General features: G+C 60.4%; 2 protein-coding genes across 2 annotated transcripts; one reads left to right on the top strand and one right to left on the bottom strand.

Moving 5' to 3' along the window:
* Window positions 1-892: 892 nt before the first annotated feature.
* On the top strand, window positions 893-8,107 carry B3GAT1 (beta-1,3-glucuronyltransferase 1; the record flags this gene model as incomplete). Its single annotated transcript, XM_081240789.1, has 5 exons — window positions 893-1,004; window positions 4,803-5,311; window positions 5,744-6,040; window positions 6,834-6,934; window positions 8,035-8,107. 4 exons carry the CDS (start codon window positions 893-895, stop codon window positions 6,918-6,920), a joined length of 1,005 nt encoding a protein of 334 aa, XP_081096915.1. The 3' UTR covers window positions 6,921-6,934; window positions 8,035-8,107.
* Window positions 8,108-12,566: 4,459 nt separating this feature from the next.
* LOC308620124 (beta-galactosidase-1-like protein 2) lies at window positions 12,567-16,856 on the bottom strand (the record flags this gene model as incomplete). The annotated part of the gene is given in 8 exon segments (XM_081239439.1): window positions 12,567-12,653; window positions 12,799-12,915; window positions 13,311-13,333; window positions 13,336-13,421; window positions 13,654-13,741; window positions 15,549-15,627; window positions 15,872-15,918; window positions 16,748-16,856. Coding segments are annotated over 8 exon segments (636 nt in total).
* Window positions 16,857-17,765: the final 909 nt, after the last annotated feature.

Genomic DNA, 17,765 nt, shown 5'->3' on the forward strand with positions numbered 1-17,765 from the left:
TCAGCTCCGCGGGAGATGGATGTGCGTCTGCCTGGGGCTGGGTGGGCAGCGAGCGGCCTCGGGGGCTTGGTGTGCCAGTGCTGGGCACTGGGGTGGCCCACACACCGGGACAGGCCAGGGCCACCCATGGCTGTCCTCCCTAACGCCTCCCCCTGTGGACCCCAGCTGCATCTTGCACGGCACTCAGCTCAGAAGTGAGGAGGAAGGTGAACGCTGGGATGTGTCAGTTTCCATGGCGGTCCGGAAGCTGCGTGCCTGTCTCCTGGCACGTGGGCAGCCGGGCTGGAGGGGAGCTCTTCCGGATGCTTGCTGTGTCCATCTGGTGCCGGCCCATGGGCTCCACGGGTGTTAACGCATTTAATTCCCAGAAGCCTTGGGAAGTAGGTCCTGAAGGTGCCCATTTCATAGATGAGAAAACTGAGGCACAGAAGTGAGTTGGGGTTAAACCCAGGCAGGTGTGTCTGAACCCTGAGTGGGCAGCACCCACCACCATCTGTGAGGACAGAGGCTGGCCGCACCCCACGGACTGGCAGAAGCCAGGCTCCACCCTGAAAACACGATGCTGTGCGTCCCGAGCTGGCCAGCGGGGCCCCGTTCTGCCCAGGTCTCTGGCCGCCACCTTTGCTCTCTCTTGCAGGTGTCCACCCCGCAGGGTTCCTGACCCACCCCAGAAGGCAACACCCACCAGACTCCGGTAGGGCCGGACTCCGCAGACCTGCTTCGGCAATGGGTGGGTTGTGAGCGTGGCCAGGCCTGCTGGCCAGCATTCAGCTTCCCGCTGCCCCGTGCCTGGCCCACCCAGCCCATTCCTGTTCTTTTCTCCCCTGTGCTCGCCGCCGTCCGCTGCCGTCGCTCAGGTAACGAGGAGCTGTGGGCCCAGCCAGCCTTGGAGATGCCGAAGAGACGGGACGTCCTCGCCATTGTCCTCATCGTGCTGCCTTGGACGCTGCTGGTCACCGTGTGGCACCAGAGCACCATCGCGCCCCTGCTCGCCGCACACAAGGGTGAGCCCCCGCCTGGCCCCGCCTGCCGGGCTTTGCTGATGGCGTGACCACAGCCAGGGCTTCTGGAGTCCTGACTCTCACCCGCTCGGTAGCTGGGGAACCGAGGACGAGCCAGGCTGATGACCGTACCCTCAGGGGTGGGGGGAGGGTCTTGGCCCGTTTGGGGCTCTGATGACACCACACACACAGGCACAGACTCACGGGCCAACTCTGCACCTGTTCCCAGGACGTGCACCCCGGGAGGGCTGAGGGGTGGGTAGCCAGGATTCCCGGCCTGCGTTGTTTAAAACCTTTCAGGGCGAGTGTGTTGTTCGCTCCTCTTTTCCTGGTCCGGAAGCCCTGATCCAGTGCCACCTGCTGAAAATAGGCTGGACAGAGGCACGTCCCCCGAAGCCGGATTAGAACTGGCTTCTCCTGGCTCCCCGCCCAGAGCTTTCCCCTCTCACACCAGGGCCCCCTATGCTCCAAACCCGTACACGTGCCCCTCCCCCGCGCCTGCCCCTCACCGCCAGTCTCCAGGCCCACACTCCCCTCTCTGTTCGAGCCCTTCTCCCATGGGAGCCTGGGGAGCCTGATGAAACACAGAGGTGCCCAGGCCCGTCCCAGGGAGAAAGCTGACAGGGCTGGGGTGGGTGGGGGGGATGCTGGGGATCAGTGATTTGGGTGCAGGCAGGGCCAAGGGCCACAGTCTGAAGCTGTGCTGCTCCACAGTTACACATCGGGGCCTGCTTGGCCCCAGTGGGTCCTGAGGCTTCTGTGAGGAAGGGCCAGGCGGAAGATGGCCACATGCCCACTGCCTGCTGGGGCACCTGGAGCTGTCCTCCTCCCAATCCAGCACCTCTCCTTGGTGCTTACTTTTTTTTTTTTTTTTTTTTTTTCCTAGCCATGCTGCTGGGCCTGTGGGATGGATCTTAGTTCCCCTACCAGGGATTGAACCCGGGGCCTGGCAGTGAAAGTGCCGAGTCCTAACCCCTGGACCGCCAGGGAAGTCCCTGGCGCTTATCATTTTAGAGTTGTCACCCAACAACACATTACTACATTTACCACATGTAAGGGGACATAATACCACGTGGCTTCCATTCTTGGCAGAGCTCTGTGGTCAGAGACGCCAGGCTGCTTCGCTCAGCACTGCCTTTCCTGCCTGAGGACGGGGAACTGGCGTCCGCTCTCCCCAGAGCAGCCAAGACAGACAGAACGAAGGCTGCAGCAAAGGAAGTTAGGGAGGCCTTAGGACCCAAAGGCGGCAGAAGCCCTGACCCAGCCCTGTTGTAGGCACGGACAAGTACCAGGGCACAGACCCGCCGGCGGGGGGTGATTTGAGCTGCGGAAAGAGACAGGGAGGGGGAGTGACTCTCAATGTCCTCCGCGGGCCTTGGTTTCCAAAACTTTACTCATGGCAGGATAAACGAATCTTTACTTACACCCTGGTCAGAAGCTGCTCTCCTCAAGCTTGTTGTCTTTCACAGTCTGACCCAAAACTCCTGCAAGTGCCCTTGGCTGCCTGCATCTGTGCTAGTCTCCCGACCCTGCACCCACGGCCCGGGCGCAGGCTCCCACTGCCACTGTGTGTCTCGTCGTGGGCGTCTTGTTGGCCTTTGGGAGCTCCCTGAGAGCCGGGAGCCTGTGTGTCCCCCCGCTCGGCGCCCAGCCTCCAACCCCACGCTAGCACCCACACCACAGGCTAACAAGAACTGTGGGAAGGAGGGAGGGGGCGGCAGCTGGCTGGACTCCACTTCGCCCCCTGCAGGTAACCACTCACGCCATCCTTTCCATAGTTGGAAGAATCCTTGAGGAACAGGGCCGCTTACCAGAGATGGTGAGCCTCGGGGCAGAGTTCCGAGCCCTTTAACCCACATGCAACTTGATAAAGGAGATGCAGGTGTTGGCTCCATTTTGCAGTTTCTAAAACTGAGGCACCAGAAGCCAAGCACCCTGCTCACGGCCGTATGGTTAGTGCAGAGTGGTGCAGGGTCTGAGCCCAGGCACTCGGATCCCTAGGTCTGTCCTCTGACGCTTGCCACCTCCTGCTGAGATGGTGTGAGAGCAGTGAGGGGCCCACAGTCCTTCGAACAGGAAGACACACCTCAGAGAGACGGGACTCTTTAAGAACGAGCATACCCGTGGGGGCTTCCCTGGTGGCACAGTGGTTACGAATCCGCCTGCCAGTGCGGGGGACATGGGTTCGAGCCCTGGTCCGGGAAGATCCCACATGCCGCGGAGCAACTAAGCCTATGCGCCACAACTATTGAGCCTGCACTCTAGAGCCCGCGAGCCACAACCACTGAGCCCGCGTGCCACAACTAGTGAAGCCCGAGCACCCTATAGAGCCCCTCACACTCTGCAACAAGAGAAGCCACCACAATGAGAAGCCCACGCACCACAGTGAAGGGTAGCCCCTGCTCACTGCAACTAGAGAAAGCCAGCGCGCAGCAACAAAGACCCAACGCAGGCTAAATACATAAATAATTTTTTTTTTAATGACTTTATTGATACTTTGGTGGCATTGAGAAGGGAGCAGGGCTAAATGTTCTACTTTGTTTTGTTTTTTTTTTGCGGTACGCGGGCCTCTCACTGCTGTGGCCTCTCCCATTGCAGAGCACAGGCTCCGGACGCGCAGGCTTAGCGGCCATGGCTCACGGGCCCAGCCGCTCTGCAGCATGTGGGATCTTCCCTGACCGGGGCACGAACCCATGTCCCCTGCATCGGCAGGCGGACTCTCAACCACTGCGCCACCAGGGAAGCCCCATAAATAATTTTTAAAAAGTAAATAAAAAGTTTTTTTTTAAGATATGAATCATCACCATTAAAAAAAAAATACCCATAGGCTGATTTCCTCTCATGAGAGGACTGCTGGGTTTGCCCATGGGGAGAATGTCCAGGATGCAAGAGTGAGCTTGGTCATTAGAGCCGCCCCAGCGGGCGCAGGGTGCCTTCCGGAGAGAGGGGCTCTCACCCCTGTGAGTGTGCCACAGAGGCCAGGCCTCTGCCAGGTTTCACACACGCCTCTCCTGAGGTCCCTGGGGACATGTGGGCACACATGGCTGGGTGTGGGGACAGGTAGGGTCCCAGGTGGCTGACAGGGCGTGACCGGAAAGTGCAGATCAGGAGACAGACACCAAACCCCAGAAGAGCTGAGATGGGTCTCCACCGGGCCCCTCTGCCCAAATGTGGGAATAGAGACAGAAATAACAGGCACAGGATTCAAAATTATCTTGCCAGCTATGGGCAACACCCTAGAACAAAATGCAGTAGTTAAGTATCAAATGCTGCACCAAGATTCAGGAGCTGGATTAAGTAAGCCCTGCTTGACTCCAGGGTTTGTGAAAAATCGGGGCGAGGTAACCGCAGACTCCCGGGTCCACAGTGTGCTGTAGCCACGACAGCAGTAACACTGCCCTCGGGCGTGGCAGGCGGTGCCCGGGGCTCTGCAGCCCCAGCCTGTGCGGGGCAGTGCAGTCAGCTCCAGCCAGGTGAGAAGGGCATAGGGGGGTGAGGACAGGACACTTTGTCATGTAAAACCCAGCACAGTTGGGCACCGCGGATGCAATCTTGGAATTTGGCCAGCTGCCCTCAAATAGCTACAGAGCTGTCAAATGCGAGAAGGAGGGAGAGGTATTTCTGTGTCGTGTCGGGGAGGATGTCAGGCAAGCAGCCTTGGCCGCCAGCTTCAGCCCACAGGGCCCCAGGCAGGGGTGCGCTGACGTTCCCGCGGGTGGAGCAGAGGAGAGCTGCACGGGGCGGGGGGGCCGAGGTACCTGCAGCGGAGCCGCCCACACCCCGCCCCCCTCCAACCCGCAGATGACAGCAGCGACCCCCGGCGCGAGGCGCCACCCGGCGCGGACCCCAGGGAGTACTGCATGTCCGACCGCGACATCGTAGAGGTGGTGCGCACCGAGTACGTGTACACGCGGCCGCCGCCCTGGTCCGACACGCTGCCCACCATCCACGTGGTGACGCCCACCTACAGCCGCCCGGTACAGAAGGCTGAGCTGACGCGCTTGGCCAACACACTGCTGCACGTGCCCAACCTGCACTGGCTGGTGGTGGAGGACGCGCCGCGCCGCACGCCGCTGACCGCGCGCCTCCTGCGGGACACCGGCCTCAACTACACGCACCTGCACGTGGAGACGCCGCGCAACTACAAGCTGCGCGGGGACGCGCGCGACCCGCGCATCCCGCGGGGCACCATGCAGCGCAACCTGGCCCTGCGCTGGCTGCGTGAGACCTTCCCGCGCAACTCCAGCCAGCCCGGCGTCGTGTACTTCGCGGACGACGACAACACCTACAGCCTGGAGCTCTTCGAGGAGGTGCGCTCCCTGGAAGTATGGGGACCCGGGGAGGGTGGGGAACCCGGCGCAGCCTTCAGCCCCCGCTGGCGAAGGGGGAGGAGATCGGCGTCGGCCGTAGCCCTGGCCTCCAGGCACTGTCTGCACGAGGGCTTCCAGTGGGGAGACGGGGAAAGGGGGTTCCCTGTCGACTCTGAGTGTCCTCCGGGTCTGGGAGTCACGACAGTGGGGGGGAAGGCAAGGAGTCATTTCAGACTCTAAACTGGGGAGACAGAGAAGTTTTGCAGCAAAGGACAGGGAGGGCAGGTCACATGACAAGGTGAGTATCATCTGGTTGGAGGAGTGGCCTTGCCCACAGCCCAGGCATGCTCCTCCGCGGATGCCCACCCCAAGCAGCCCGGGTGCCCCGACTCCCATCCCTGCCCGGGCGCCCTGACTCTTCTCCTTCTGTAGATGCGCAGCACCAGGCGGGTGTCCGTGTGGCCCGTAGCCTTCGTCGGCGGCCTTCGGTACGAGGCCCCGAGGGTCAACGGGGCCGGGAAGGTGGTCGGCTGGAAGACCGTGTTCGACCCCCACCGGCCATTTGCAATAGACATGGCGGGATTTGCGGTCAACCTGAGGCTCATTCTGCAGCGCAGCCAGGCCTACTTCAAGCTGCGTGGCGTGAAGGGGGGCTACCAGGAAAGCAGCCTCCTGCGAGAACTTGTCACCCTCAGTGAGCTGGAGCCCAAGGCAGCCAACTGCACGAAGGTAAGACCCTCAGCAGAGCTGACAGCTGTAATGCAAGCTTTCTCCAGCCCACAACGCCCTCCCTCTAGATCAGGGAGAAGGAAACAGGGCCCCAAACAGCCTGCGAAGGAGAACCAGCCTCCCAAGACGGCAGTTTATCGCCCTTCAGGAGCCACGGTGATGGCAGGTGGGGGAGCAGGGAGGGGCGGCCAGCGAGGCAGAGCCCAGGACTGAATCCCTCCCTCACCTCGAAGCAGCTGGGCTCCACGACCCTCCTGCCAGACCCACCTCCATGTGTGCACACACATGCACAGACGAGCGCACATATACATATGCATGTGCACACATGCACGCATGCATGGAACATGGGCGTACATATGCACAGCACAGGCACACATAAACATGTGTTCATGCACGCACATGCATGCACATGTACGTACACACACACACACACACACATACACATGCTGCTTCTAGTTTGGACTTCTCCAGCCAGGGCCTGGGCTGTCACTTAGCTGAGCTGAAGGTCCCAGGACTCTCTCTCCCTCTGGACCCATCAAGAAATGCAGGGGAGGATGAGAAACAAGAGGAAATCTTGAGACCTGTTTGTCTCTTTTCTGTAGCTGTAGACTTTCTGTTTCCAACAGATATTTTGAATGCAGCCTGTGTACAAAAAGCGAGAACGAGGGGGTAGGTAGAAATGAAGAACAGTGGAGAGAATCTTGCTGGAACGAGGGCAGAAGGAGGGGGGGCCGGGGTGGGAGGGTGGGGTCAGGGGCCTGCCCCATGTGGTCTCGTGTCTCTGAACACACAGATCCTGGTCTGGCACACACGGACTGAGAAGCCGGTGCTGGTGAACGAGGGGAAAAAAGGCTTCACTGACCCCATGGTGGAGATCTGAGCCCCAGGACACAGGTAGGGGGATGCAGGCAGGTGACGCACCGGGCGGGCCACCCAAGCTTGGATGCAGAGTAAATCTGCCAAGGCTTTTCCTCTTAGTCTTTGATCGTGAAGGTCAGAGCAAATGCCCCATGGAGTGGAGGAGGCATAGCTGAAGCCGACAGGAGCCAGCCTCCCCCCATGGCTGGGTGGTTCTACCAGCAGCTGCTTGGAAGGCCTCACCTCCCAGGCACCGCCTGGTGACAGCTCCCTGTCATCACCACTGTTATCCTGGCCACCAGGCGGTCCCCTTACGAGGCGCTGCTGTGTGGACCGGCCCAGGCTCTGTCTCCTGCAGGTTCCTCCTCCGTCCTGGTGAAAGTGTGGACCGAGGAGCCTGGCCTGACTCCCAAGCTACCACTTTCCTCGGTTTGACCTTTCTTTCTGCAGGCCTCAGTTTCTTCATCTGCAGAATGGGTTGTTGAGGCACCAGGAACAGTCTGGCACATAATAAGTCCTGCCTAAGTGTTGCTATTTTTATTTGTTTGATTTTTTTTGGCCGAGCCACACAGCATGCAGGATCCTAGTTCCCCAACCAGGGATCAAACCTATGCCCCCTGCAGTGGAAGCTCAGAGTCCTAACCACTGGACTGCCAGGGAAGTCCCTTTATTTGGTTGAAATCCTCTATTGCAGTAGGTCACAGGCTCTATCTGTGTTTTAGAGGCAAAGGAATGAGGTTGAGTAAAGCTGAAGTGAATTGTGCCAGGTGATTGGCAAAGCCAGGAATTTTCTGTGAGCTTCTCTGTGATCTCATCAGAGGTGGGAGCTCAGACAGTGGGACACACCTCTGTCCTCTGGCCTTGGAGTCAGGCTGCAGCTTCTGTATTACCTGGGCAATGGCCCTGCCCACAAGGGACCACAGGGGGTCTGCTTATCTTGTCCCCTGAACTTAGAACATCACCTCGGTCGCTGCCACTGAGACTGTGTCGGGACAGAGCATCACTCCCTGCCTCTCCCGCTCCCGGCCTCTCAGTGGGGACCTGGGGGTGGGCTCTGCGGAGCCCCTGGCTGACGCTTCGGGGGCCCAGGATCCAGCGGCTCCCTCACGCCTCCCCCATTCTTCTCCCCCTCACAGGAGCCCCCTTCTCAGACCTGCTCCTGGCCACCTGTGCTCCCCACGCGGGTGGTCCCTCCGAGGCGGACTCCTGTGGAATCGCCGTCACCCTCCTTTCTACTCTGGGGCCTTCAGAGACACCAGCCTGATGCCAGGACAAAGGACGGAGACCCTAAAGCACAGAAACCCCAGACCTGTTGTTCTGTTCCATCTGCCCTGGCAGGGCCAGCCAGGGCAGACACCGTGGGCCCCAAGCCCAGGAGTGATGCCACGCTGGGAGGGGGCAAAAGACCCCGGCAGTCCAGCAGAGGGCTCCCCGGCTCCCCCTCGAGGCCCCACGACCACACAGGACACCTGGCCAGGGACTGCGGAAGACAGCAAGCAGCCCCCACCCCCGGCATCAGGAACAAGCTGCTCCGAGGAGATGCAGCCCCTCCGGCCGGCTCTGGCTCCTGCTTGCAGAGCGTAAGGCTGTCTGTGCTCCCGGCAGGCGGCCAGCCCTATGTGCAGGGAGTCAGGCTGCCAGCGGGCTGCCCTCCCCATACCTCAACCTCGTGGGGGGTGCAGAGCGCCCTCCCCGGCTCTCGTCCCAGCGCAAGGAAGGAGGTGGGCCCTCGACGCAGCACAGGGTATAGACCACACGGCACCTCCCCAACGCCCACTGGGCTCCGGGCCCCTCGCCTGGGCTGGGACTGGGGAGGCAGGAGTCCCCAACCCAGAGCCGTGAGAACCACAGGCCTCAGGGGCTCAAGGGAGCAGGTGGGCCAGGAAGACAGAGGAGGGGCCCGGGCGGTCCCAGGGCTCCTCCCTGCCCCTGGCTGGGGGACTCTGGATTAGCAGAGGGATTTACAGAAAGGGGCAGAGATGATTTGGACCCTGAGGGCAGGATACCTGAGCACACACTGCTTTGGAAATCATGCGATTTACACACCAAGTGGGAAGTAAAACCTCCCTTCTTCCTAAACCGGGGGCCCGAAGAGCAAGCCGGCCTCATGTCCAGCTGCCCCTCCGGCCCAGAGAAGGAACCGTGCACGGCCCTCAGCCAGGAGGAGAGGTGCGTGTCTCCCTGGCTTCCCGACGGGGCCGACCCTCCGCCGGTCTCCACTCACACTCCTGAGCGTTGGAAGCACAATTTTCCTCCCCTGTGGAGGCGGAGGAAGGGCCTGAGCCCGCTGAACAGGTGTTTACTTTTAACTGCTAATTGCCCCTACTCCGCTTAGACTCACGGGATGGGTCTGCGGGCCATGGAGAGCCCACTCCTGGGTGCATGGGTGGGTGGGCAGTGGACCGCAGCCCAGCGACCTAACATTCACGGAGGAGTATCGGCTGCCTGTTTTGAAGTGGATTTAACTCCTCACGATAGTCACGAAAACTTCGAAGGAGGGCTCACGTCCCTGAGGGCCCTGAGCCACCTGCAGGACGTCCCACACCCATGGTTGCCTGGGAACTAAGTGGGTGACGAGGAAGGGAGGGTGGGCGAGGGCGGGCACCGTCGAGCAAGTGAACTCATGCAGGGTACTGCACTGCCTCACTCGCCAGGACCAGCCCCAAACGCAGGGCCAGCTTGGCTGGGCTTGGGCCACCTTGGCCCGAAACCCAGGGCTCGTTTTCAGGAAATTTGATAATGAACGACAGCAGGGGTCCCTCTCTTTTTTTTTTTTTTTTTGACAGATGCTAGTTCTATTGTTTTCACCTAATATCTTCTCTTAGCTGCATGTGTATTTATTTATAATTATAACCCTGATGGACTGCAGCTTTCACCTTCATTGGGAATGAGTTTGCTATGAATCATGGCTACAGTTTGTTTTCCAAACGCAGTCTGTTCCCTGCTCCCCCCTGTACAGGAGCGAGGTGGGGGCCGGAGTCCGGAGGACAGAGGCGGGGAGGGTGGAGCCCCCAAGCTGCACTAAAGGGTCTGTTTTAATTTAACTGTATTTAATTTGTTTTGAAATTAAAAGTCAAATATGGTTTTTAACAGTCCTAATCCTCCTCAGCCCTGCCTTATTTTTCCTCATTCATTTAACCATCCAACCTGTACTATCAGGTGCCGTGGGGGGACACGCCTTGTTCCCGGCACAGGACAGGGCCGTGGAAGCCAAAGCCCTGCCTGCCCGGGGCTGCCTTCTCCCGAGAGGACCCAGGTGCTCGGAGTCAGGGTGCTCCGACAACCGTCATCAGTTCCAAGGTGACAGATGAGGCAAGCGGGGCGGAGTGCAGCTGGGGAGCTACTGGCACCCGACCTGGGCCGTCAGAAAGGCCTCCCTGGCCAGGTGGCCTCCGAGCAGATGTGCAGAGAACTGGGTCCAGGAAAGAGAAGCTCCCCCCGCGGGGCAGCGCTTAGCTAACAGGCCACTGAGGGCAGCTGACTGGGGGCTGAGGTGGGGGGGTCCCACGTGGGAGCAGGGGGCACAGACACTCTGCTCTGGAACCAGGGCGAAGCTTGCAGCTAGGGAGTGAAAGAGAGGCTGTCGGAGGGTTTGGAGCAGAGGACGGACCCAGTCTAACCGGCCTTTTAGAAGAATCGCTCGCTTCCTGTGTTGCCAACAGACAGGACACGGGCAGGCGGCCCGAGACAACGGTGAGTCGGACGAGGTGCAGCCCTGACGAGAGGGCAGCGGGCGGGCTCTGGACGCGGGTCAGGGGTTTGCTGATGGGCTGGACGTGAGGTGCAAGTACAGCCACGAGTAACCAAGACAGAACAGAAGTGTGTCCACTCACTGCTCCAGGCAGACTGCAGAGGACAACGTGACAGTAAGTTTGGGGTCATGTGCTTGTTACACTCACAGGAGAGGTGAGTGGACGGTGGTGCCTGGAGCCCCAACGGGGATGAATGTGGGAGAGAACAAGTATGGAGACTGCTGCCAAGGCCCGTGGGCGAGGCCTCCACACCGAGTGAGGGCAGAGGTGGCCTGGGAACAGCCTGAGACGCCCAGCACTTAGAGGCCGGGGTGATGAGGAGGGCACTCCCCGCCAAGGTGCTTGGACAGGAAGCTGGGGTCACTGGGCAGGGAGGTTGGCCCAGGGACCTCACCCAGGAAGGGCCGCGCGTCTGCGAGCAGGTGGGTGCAGAAAAGCAACGCCAGGGGACTCTTCATCACACAGACGGCGTCACCCTGAGTCTTCCAAACCCCAGCTCCGTGCACACTCCCCAGCAGAAGCCCCCCACGCGCTTCGTGGGACGCAGCATAAGCCAGGCAGGGTGGCTCGGCGCCCAGGCTGGCCCCGTCCACAGAGCCCGCTCTCACCGCCCAGCCCCGGGCTCCCCGTTCAAGGCGGCACAGGAAGAGCTGGTGAGTTTGGACAAGATCAGGGACTGGGACCCCCAGCCATGGTCCACCAGGTTTGCTTCAATAAGCTCCACTTCTCTGCCCCCAGTGGGACCCTTGGGCCCAGCCCCCTGTTACCCTCTGCCCTTGACCCGGATCCACTCTTCGGCCCAGGGGCTGCGCACCACTGCCCCCGTGCAGACCCCTCCTAAGCCAAGCATGGGCTCTCGGCCGTGGGGAGGAGGGCGCTGCTGGGAAGCTCTCAGCCTGCTGTTCCCCACCCGGTCCCCACTCCCGGAGGAATCTGCTCTTCCACTTGGACTATGATTGGAGATCGTCCGTTTGTGGCAAGAGGATCCAGACGTCGCTGGGGAGGCATACTCAGCACTGTGGCCAGCGCACATGCCGCTTCTGGCCACCCAACACGGCCCCACCCTGCCCAGCACACCGGAACGGCCGAGTCTTCGTCGACACGGTGACAGCCGGGCTAGCCGTGTGCCTGGCACAAGCGGCATCAGAGAAACACCACCAAGGAGGATCAGATGCAACTCTGTGGCTTTACCTCAATTCAAGGCAGCGAATCTGAGCCCAAACGCGGGACTCATCCCGTGGGGGCTTGTCCGGGGTCTGGACGGACAACTGGAAGGAAGGCTGCCCCTCCCCCGCCGCCTGGCCCAGGGCGGGGGCCCCAGGACCCCAACACTCCTGCCCAAGCCCCTGCGGCCGCACCTTCTGCCCACGGCCTCCTGGACCCTCCGGAGCAGCTGCCTCTCCTCCTGGGCTGACACTGCCCCTCGCGGAATGAGAGGGAAACACGCTGTCTTGGGAGGTAAGGCCCAGCGTTCCTGACCGTCAGAGGCGATCCGAGTGGGGTGGCAGGGGGGCGGGGTCCCTCCACCGGACCGACTTCCTCCCTGGATGGCGGAGAAGGCTGGCCCAGGTGCCCCCACCCTCCGCAAATGGTGACGGGCCCCCCAGCTCAGAAACAGGGCCCACAGGGACACTCAGAGCAGACTGTCCAGGAGCTGTGCCCCACTCACCCCCCCGGGGGACAGTCCCAGCCAGACCCTCCATCCCGCCCGCGGGAGCAGCAGCGAAGGCGGACGGCAGCAGCCACAGGGCCCGGAAGCTCTTCGGGGAGGGGCCCTCCCTCACCCCCAACTCACTTCTCCGGTTCTGCAGGGGAGGGTCTGGACTGCAGCCGTGGGCAGGGCCAAGGCCTGGCTGCCGAGGGGAAGGACAGAGGGAGCAGCACCAGGCTGGCCCGCCAGGAGGCCTGGGGGCTGCTCAGTTCACATACTGGTGCCGGCCCAGGTAGGGTGTTTCCGTGAACTGTATCACCGGACCCGCCATCTTCTCCTCGAAGACAGTGACGTGGGGGACACGGCCAGTCTGTCTCGGAGCCAGATCGGGCCCGCTCAGAACTTCTGTCCTCTCCTGCCCGCCAAGGGCCCCCGGAGAAACACCGTGATACAGGGAGGGCAGGGATGAGAAGGGGTCTCAGGAAAAGTGCTCCCACCTGGTTGAGGCCTTGGTCCAACCAGGCACCTGGGAGGTAAAGGGTCTCCTGGGGCCCGATGTTCCAGTAGCGTCTAAGGTTCTGGCCGTTGATGAATACAACCCCCTTCTCCCAGCCCTTTAAGCAGAGGAGGGGAGGTGTTAGTTGACCACATAAACCACCGAACACGGAGCCACACGGGAGGCAGAGGCGCACACAGGCCCTGAGCTCTCCTCTCAGCTTCCCAGGGACCAGACTCGTTCCAACAGCCGCTCGGTAACGGGAGGGGAGCTCCAGATCCCGTTCCCTCTAGCGCTGAGCCCCGGCAGGGCACCCAGGCTCAGACTGGACCACCGGAGCCCGGACCTGAGAAGCCCACCAGGTGGTCCCTCTGCTCTGACCCACTCCCCCACCCAGGGAGGCCATGACGGAGACCCTCCGGGCACACGTGGTATGGGGGCTCCAGGAGGCCAAGCACCAGGCTGGGGGCCCAAGGAGCGGAGCTCAGAGCACCTGGCAGGCGGGGCTACAAACTCCAGCTTCACAAAGGTGTCACGGGGGAGAGGGAGACCAACAGTGGCCCCAAGAAGAAAGCAGGGAACATGGGCACGTCAGGGACAGGGTTCCACTTGTCTGCATGGAACCTCTGGGCAGGACAGAAGATGAGGGGTGGGGGGCGCCTTCTCAGGTCCTCCCCGCCCTGTGAACCGGCACAGCAGTGGCAGCCGGGGGGTGGGGCAGGGGAGCGCTCGGGCTCTGGTTCTCAGGCCGTGGCGGAGGGGTGCGGGGCGGGCACCAAGCCTGGGGCAGCCTCGGGCCTCCTGGCTCCCCTGCAGGCCGTCCAGCTGCTCCCACGCTGCGCAGGGCAGGACCCACCCCTGAAAGAAGCTCTTCTTCATATCTAGGCTGTAGATTTTGAACTTTTTCAGGGGAAAATCATTCAGATAGATATTTCCGATTAAACCTGTGGGGACGAGGCAGAGACACTGAGCGAGGCCGACGGTGGGGGGACGGCTGACCCGCCGGCTGGGCACATACACAGAACGTTTCTGGAAAGTTCAACAAAGGACTCCTGCTGAAGGGCCAGCACCCCTAGGGGGGTCTTTCCACGCATAAAACCTTTCCGTGCAGCCCCAAAGCCATGAGAGCAAGTGAGAGCAGCGCCTGCCGGGCCCTACAGTGCACAGGGAAGGCGGCGCCGGAGGGCAGTGTCGGCCTCCGGCCCCTGGGAGGGGGACGCTTCCTTTTGGGGACTGAGAATTCCAACACCATGAAAGGAGGCCAAAAGGACACGTGTGATCGAGAGGTCACAGCGGCTCCAGCCTAGCTTCGAGGTCTGTTCAGTGGAGTCCCAGATGAAACAGACCTAATAACTCAGCCAGAAATCTTCTACACAAGCCAGCATTAAAGGGTTTTTTTTAAGTATTTAAATTGTGAACACACAGCACCGTGGCCGGGACGCCCAAGGCTAAGGCACTGCACACACTTGAACGGTGACTTCCCAGCACCTCGGGGTGGGACCCACTGGGTGTCCTGCATCCTCTCAGTCACAGAGCTGCTGAGCCGCCAGATTGAGAACCCAGACAGGCTGGGAGGTGTTTAGAGGGCTGCAGACCCTCCTGAACTGCAAGTGCAGGTGTAGCGGGTGCACACGGCTCTGGAGAGGAGGTCTGTGACTTGTGAACCCTGAACCCTTCCAGAGGACAGGACTGCACACCCCCGGCAGGGCCTGCGACAGGGCAGGCTGCCATCCCCTCTGCCCCCAGGAGAACAGAGGAAGCGAGGGCGGCCAGCACCACGAGCTCCTTAGGGAAGAAGCTGAGACCTAGGGAGGAACCCGGGGGACTTTCAGGGGAGGGGAGCGGAGGGGAGGGGAAGCACACTGCTGCCCTTCTGGAGGGGCACATCCCCAGGACACAGGAAGTCCCCGGGGCTGGGCCACATCACTTCCCCGAGGTGACAAAAGCAAACAGCCATGAGAGCTAGGAGGCCACCAGGCTTCCGCCAGGGTAGGATTTATTGTCCGAGGCCCTATTTCATAACTTACATAAAACCACCCACATTTTGATAAATAAGAAAGAGGCAAGTTCAAGCAGAGGAGGTTTAGAGAGCCGGTGGGGTACTCCCAGCGGGGAGGGCCACCAAGAACATGCTGTTCATGTACATCCTGTGTCCTCCTCCCCACCACAAATGAGGTCACCAGGAGGTTTCCAAGGTGGATCAAAATTCAGTGCGAAGAACCAAGAAGGCACGGGTCCTACGCCACCTCCCTCCAAGGGGCCTCCATGCCTCCAGGGGCCTCCATGACCCCACCTCTCCAGTGGCCTCCATGACCCCACCTCACTCCAGTGGCCTCCGGGACCCTACCTCCATCCAGTGGCCTCCATGACCCACCTCCCTCCAGTGGCTTCCATGACCCCATCTCTGTCCAGTGGCCTCCAGGACCCACCTCCCTCCAGTGGCTTCCATGACCCCATCTCCGTCCAGTGGCCTCCATGACCTACCCCCCTCCAGTGGCCTCCATGACCCCACCTCCCTCCAGTGGCCTCCATGACCCCACCTCCGTCCATTGGCCTCCGGGACCCACCTCCCTCCAATGGCCTCCATGACCCACCTCCCTCCGGTGGCTTCCATGACCCCATCTCCGTCCAGTGGCCTCCGGGACCCACCTCCCCCCGATGGGCCCCCATGGCCCCACCTATGGCATCAGCCTCCGTGACTTGCAGGTGCTGCTGTGGAGAAGGGACAGCCACGCGTGTGCTGTGACCCACCTTTGCGCTGGTCGTCGATATTAGTCCCGTAGTGGACTCGCCCGCGATTCTCCACCAAGAACCTCAGCATCGTGAACCCCTGCTGGAAGAACAGAGGGCGCTGACAAAGCCTGATTCCCGACCACCAGGTCACAGCTGCCCCTTGGGGTTTCTCTGTGGAGCCCCGGTTCTCCCTAAACTCTGAGGACGGGATGAGGGTCCCTGCTCATCAGCAAGCCATGCCCACCCCCAGCTCTGCAGCTGAGCAGCCCCCTCGTCCAGGCCTCCTACCACACCTGCCCAGGAGGTGCCTGGCACCAGCCTCCCAACCCCCCGGGACAAACCTGGATCAAGGGGATGACAATCTTCTTCCTCTTATAGTCCAGGAGCCCTTTGTGTGGATTCTCTCACTTGATTCACCAGCTATCCTATGAGAGAGGAACTTTTATTCTCTCCAATTTACAAGAGGAAACAGGCAGAATTTAAGTGATTTTGCTTTAAGCCGCAGTTGGTGGCAAAGCTGGCAATCAAAGGTCAGGGGAGGGTGACTCCAGAGCCCAGCCTCGAGGCACCAGCAGCACCAGTTTTCAGCAGGGCTGTCCTGCAATTCAATTTCGATAAATTAACACAACAAACACCTCTTGGGTGTAACCTCCTGGGTATCTGTTCGTGCAGGGACCCCCCCTGTGAAGACCAGGAGATAGTTTACAGGGAAGTGTTTTGGAGAAGTCCTACTGTTGTATATTTATTTATTTATTTATTTGCGGTACGCGGGCCTCTCACTGCTGTGGCCTCTCCCATTGCGGAGCACAGGCTCCGGACACGCAGGCTCAGCGGCCATGGCTCACGGGCACAGACGCTCCGCGGCATGTGGGATCTTCCCGGACCGGGGCACGAACCCGTGTCCCCTGCATCGACAGGCGGACTCTCTACCACTGTGCCACCAGGGAAGCCCAGTCCTACTGTTTTTAAAATAACTGAGCAGAGACAGTACTTCTAATTTCTCAAATCTCTAAGGGATAGAGACATTTTTAAACAGGTGACCGAAACCCTCCTCTGTTCAAACATCCATATACTGGAGTGGTTAATTTCCCCTCCCCCCCTGACAGAGTCAGAGTAGAGGCAGCCTAAGGAGACCTGGAAGAGTTCAGACCCCTTGGAAGTGCAGCTGTAACTGAGGCACAGCGTCCCCGGCTCAAGCCCCCCCCACCAGCCCCAACCCCCGGCCCGGTGCTCTGTGCAGGCCTGGTCCTCGATGCCACACCCTGAGCAGCCTTCCAGCCCGTCAGATCCAGCCATGTTGGGCTGCATCTGGTCACCTGTGCGCATCCTGCGCCCACCAGGGGCCCCGGGCAGTGGATTTCCTCAGGACCTGTCTGCTCTGCTTCTGCTGGTTTCGTTTAGGGACCAGCTGAATGGGTGATGACAGAGATGAGCTCCAAGTTCACTGTGTTCTTGCCACAGGGCCCGAATTCAGGCTGCTGGGAAGCTGAGCTCTAATAAATAACCAAAGGCGAAAGCACGTGTGTGTGTAATCCCAGCGGCTCACCGAGCTCTCAAGGGTACAAACAGCATAACTGCTCTGGCCTTGGGTCAGAACTGGGTGCTGGAAGCATCCCGAGGACCGGCCGTCCAGGCCCCAAGGCGGCACCACACCCAATCTCCTGCTACCTGGCAAGTTCAGGCTCAAACAGCCTCATCTTGCCGGCTTCAAGAACCTACTGACAGGCCAGCCTCATGCTCCATCTTTCCCCACTCAAATTCCGCCCCCACAGGCATCCCAGAATGTTCCTCTCAGTGGATTTAATCTCATCACATCTTCCTCATTAAAAGCCTTCTGTGGCTTCCCACTGCTTGCAAAATGAAACCCACACCTCGGCCTTCGTAGTCTGCATCCAGATTCAACTTCAATCTTTCCACCCCGCTGAAGCAAAGTGCAAACAGCTCCCACTCACAGCCTGCACTTTTCCTGCTCATGGTTCTTTCCCGTCTGAAGCTGACTCTCTTGGTTATCTTTAAATACCACACATCATCATAAAGGCTTCATTTGAATTCCTACTTTCTCCATGAATTCCTTCCTATAACACTTGTGCCACATCATTCTCTCTTCCGTAGACCCATCATTATCTTGCACTGCAGCTGTGGAGTCAGGCTTCTGAAGGCGGAACTTTAACTTCAACTTCGCGGTAGACCCACAGCCTGTCCCCCTGCACTACCCAGTACAGTGCCTTAGACTTC

Source organism: Mesoplodon bidens, assembly GCF_964165515.1.
Source record: "Mesoplodon bidens genome assembly, chromosome: 7".
Classification (NCBI taxonomy): Eukaryota; Metazoa; Chordata; class Mammalia; order Artiodactyla; family Ziphiidae; genus Mesoplodon; species Mesoplodon bidens.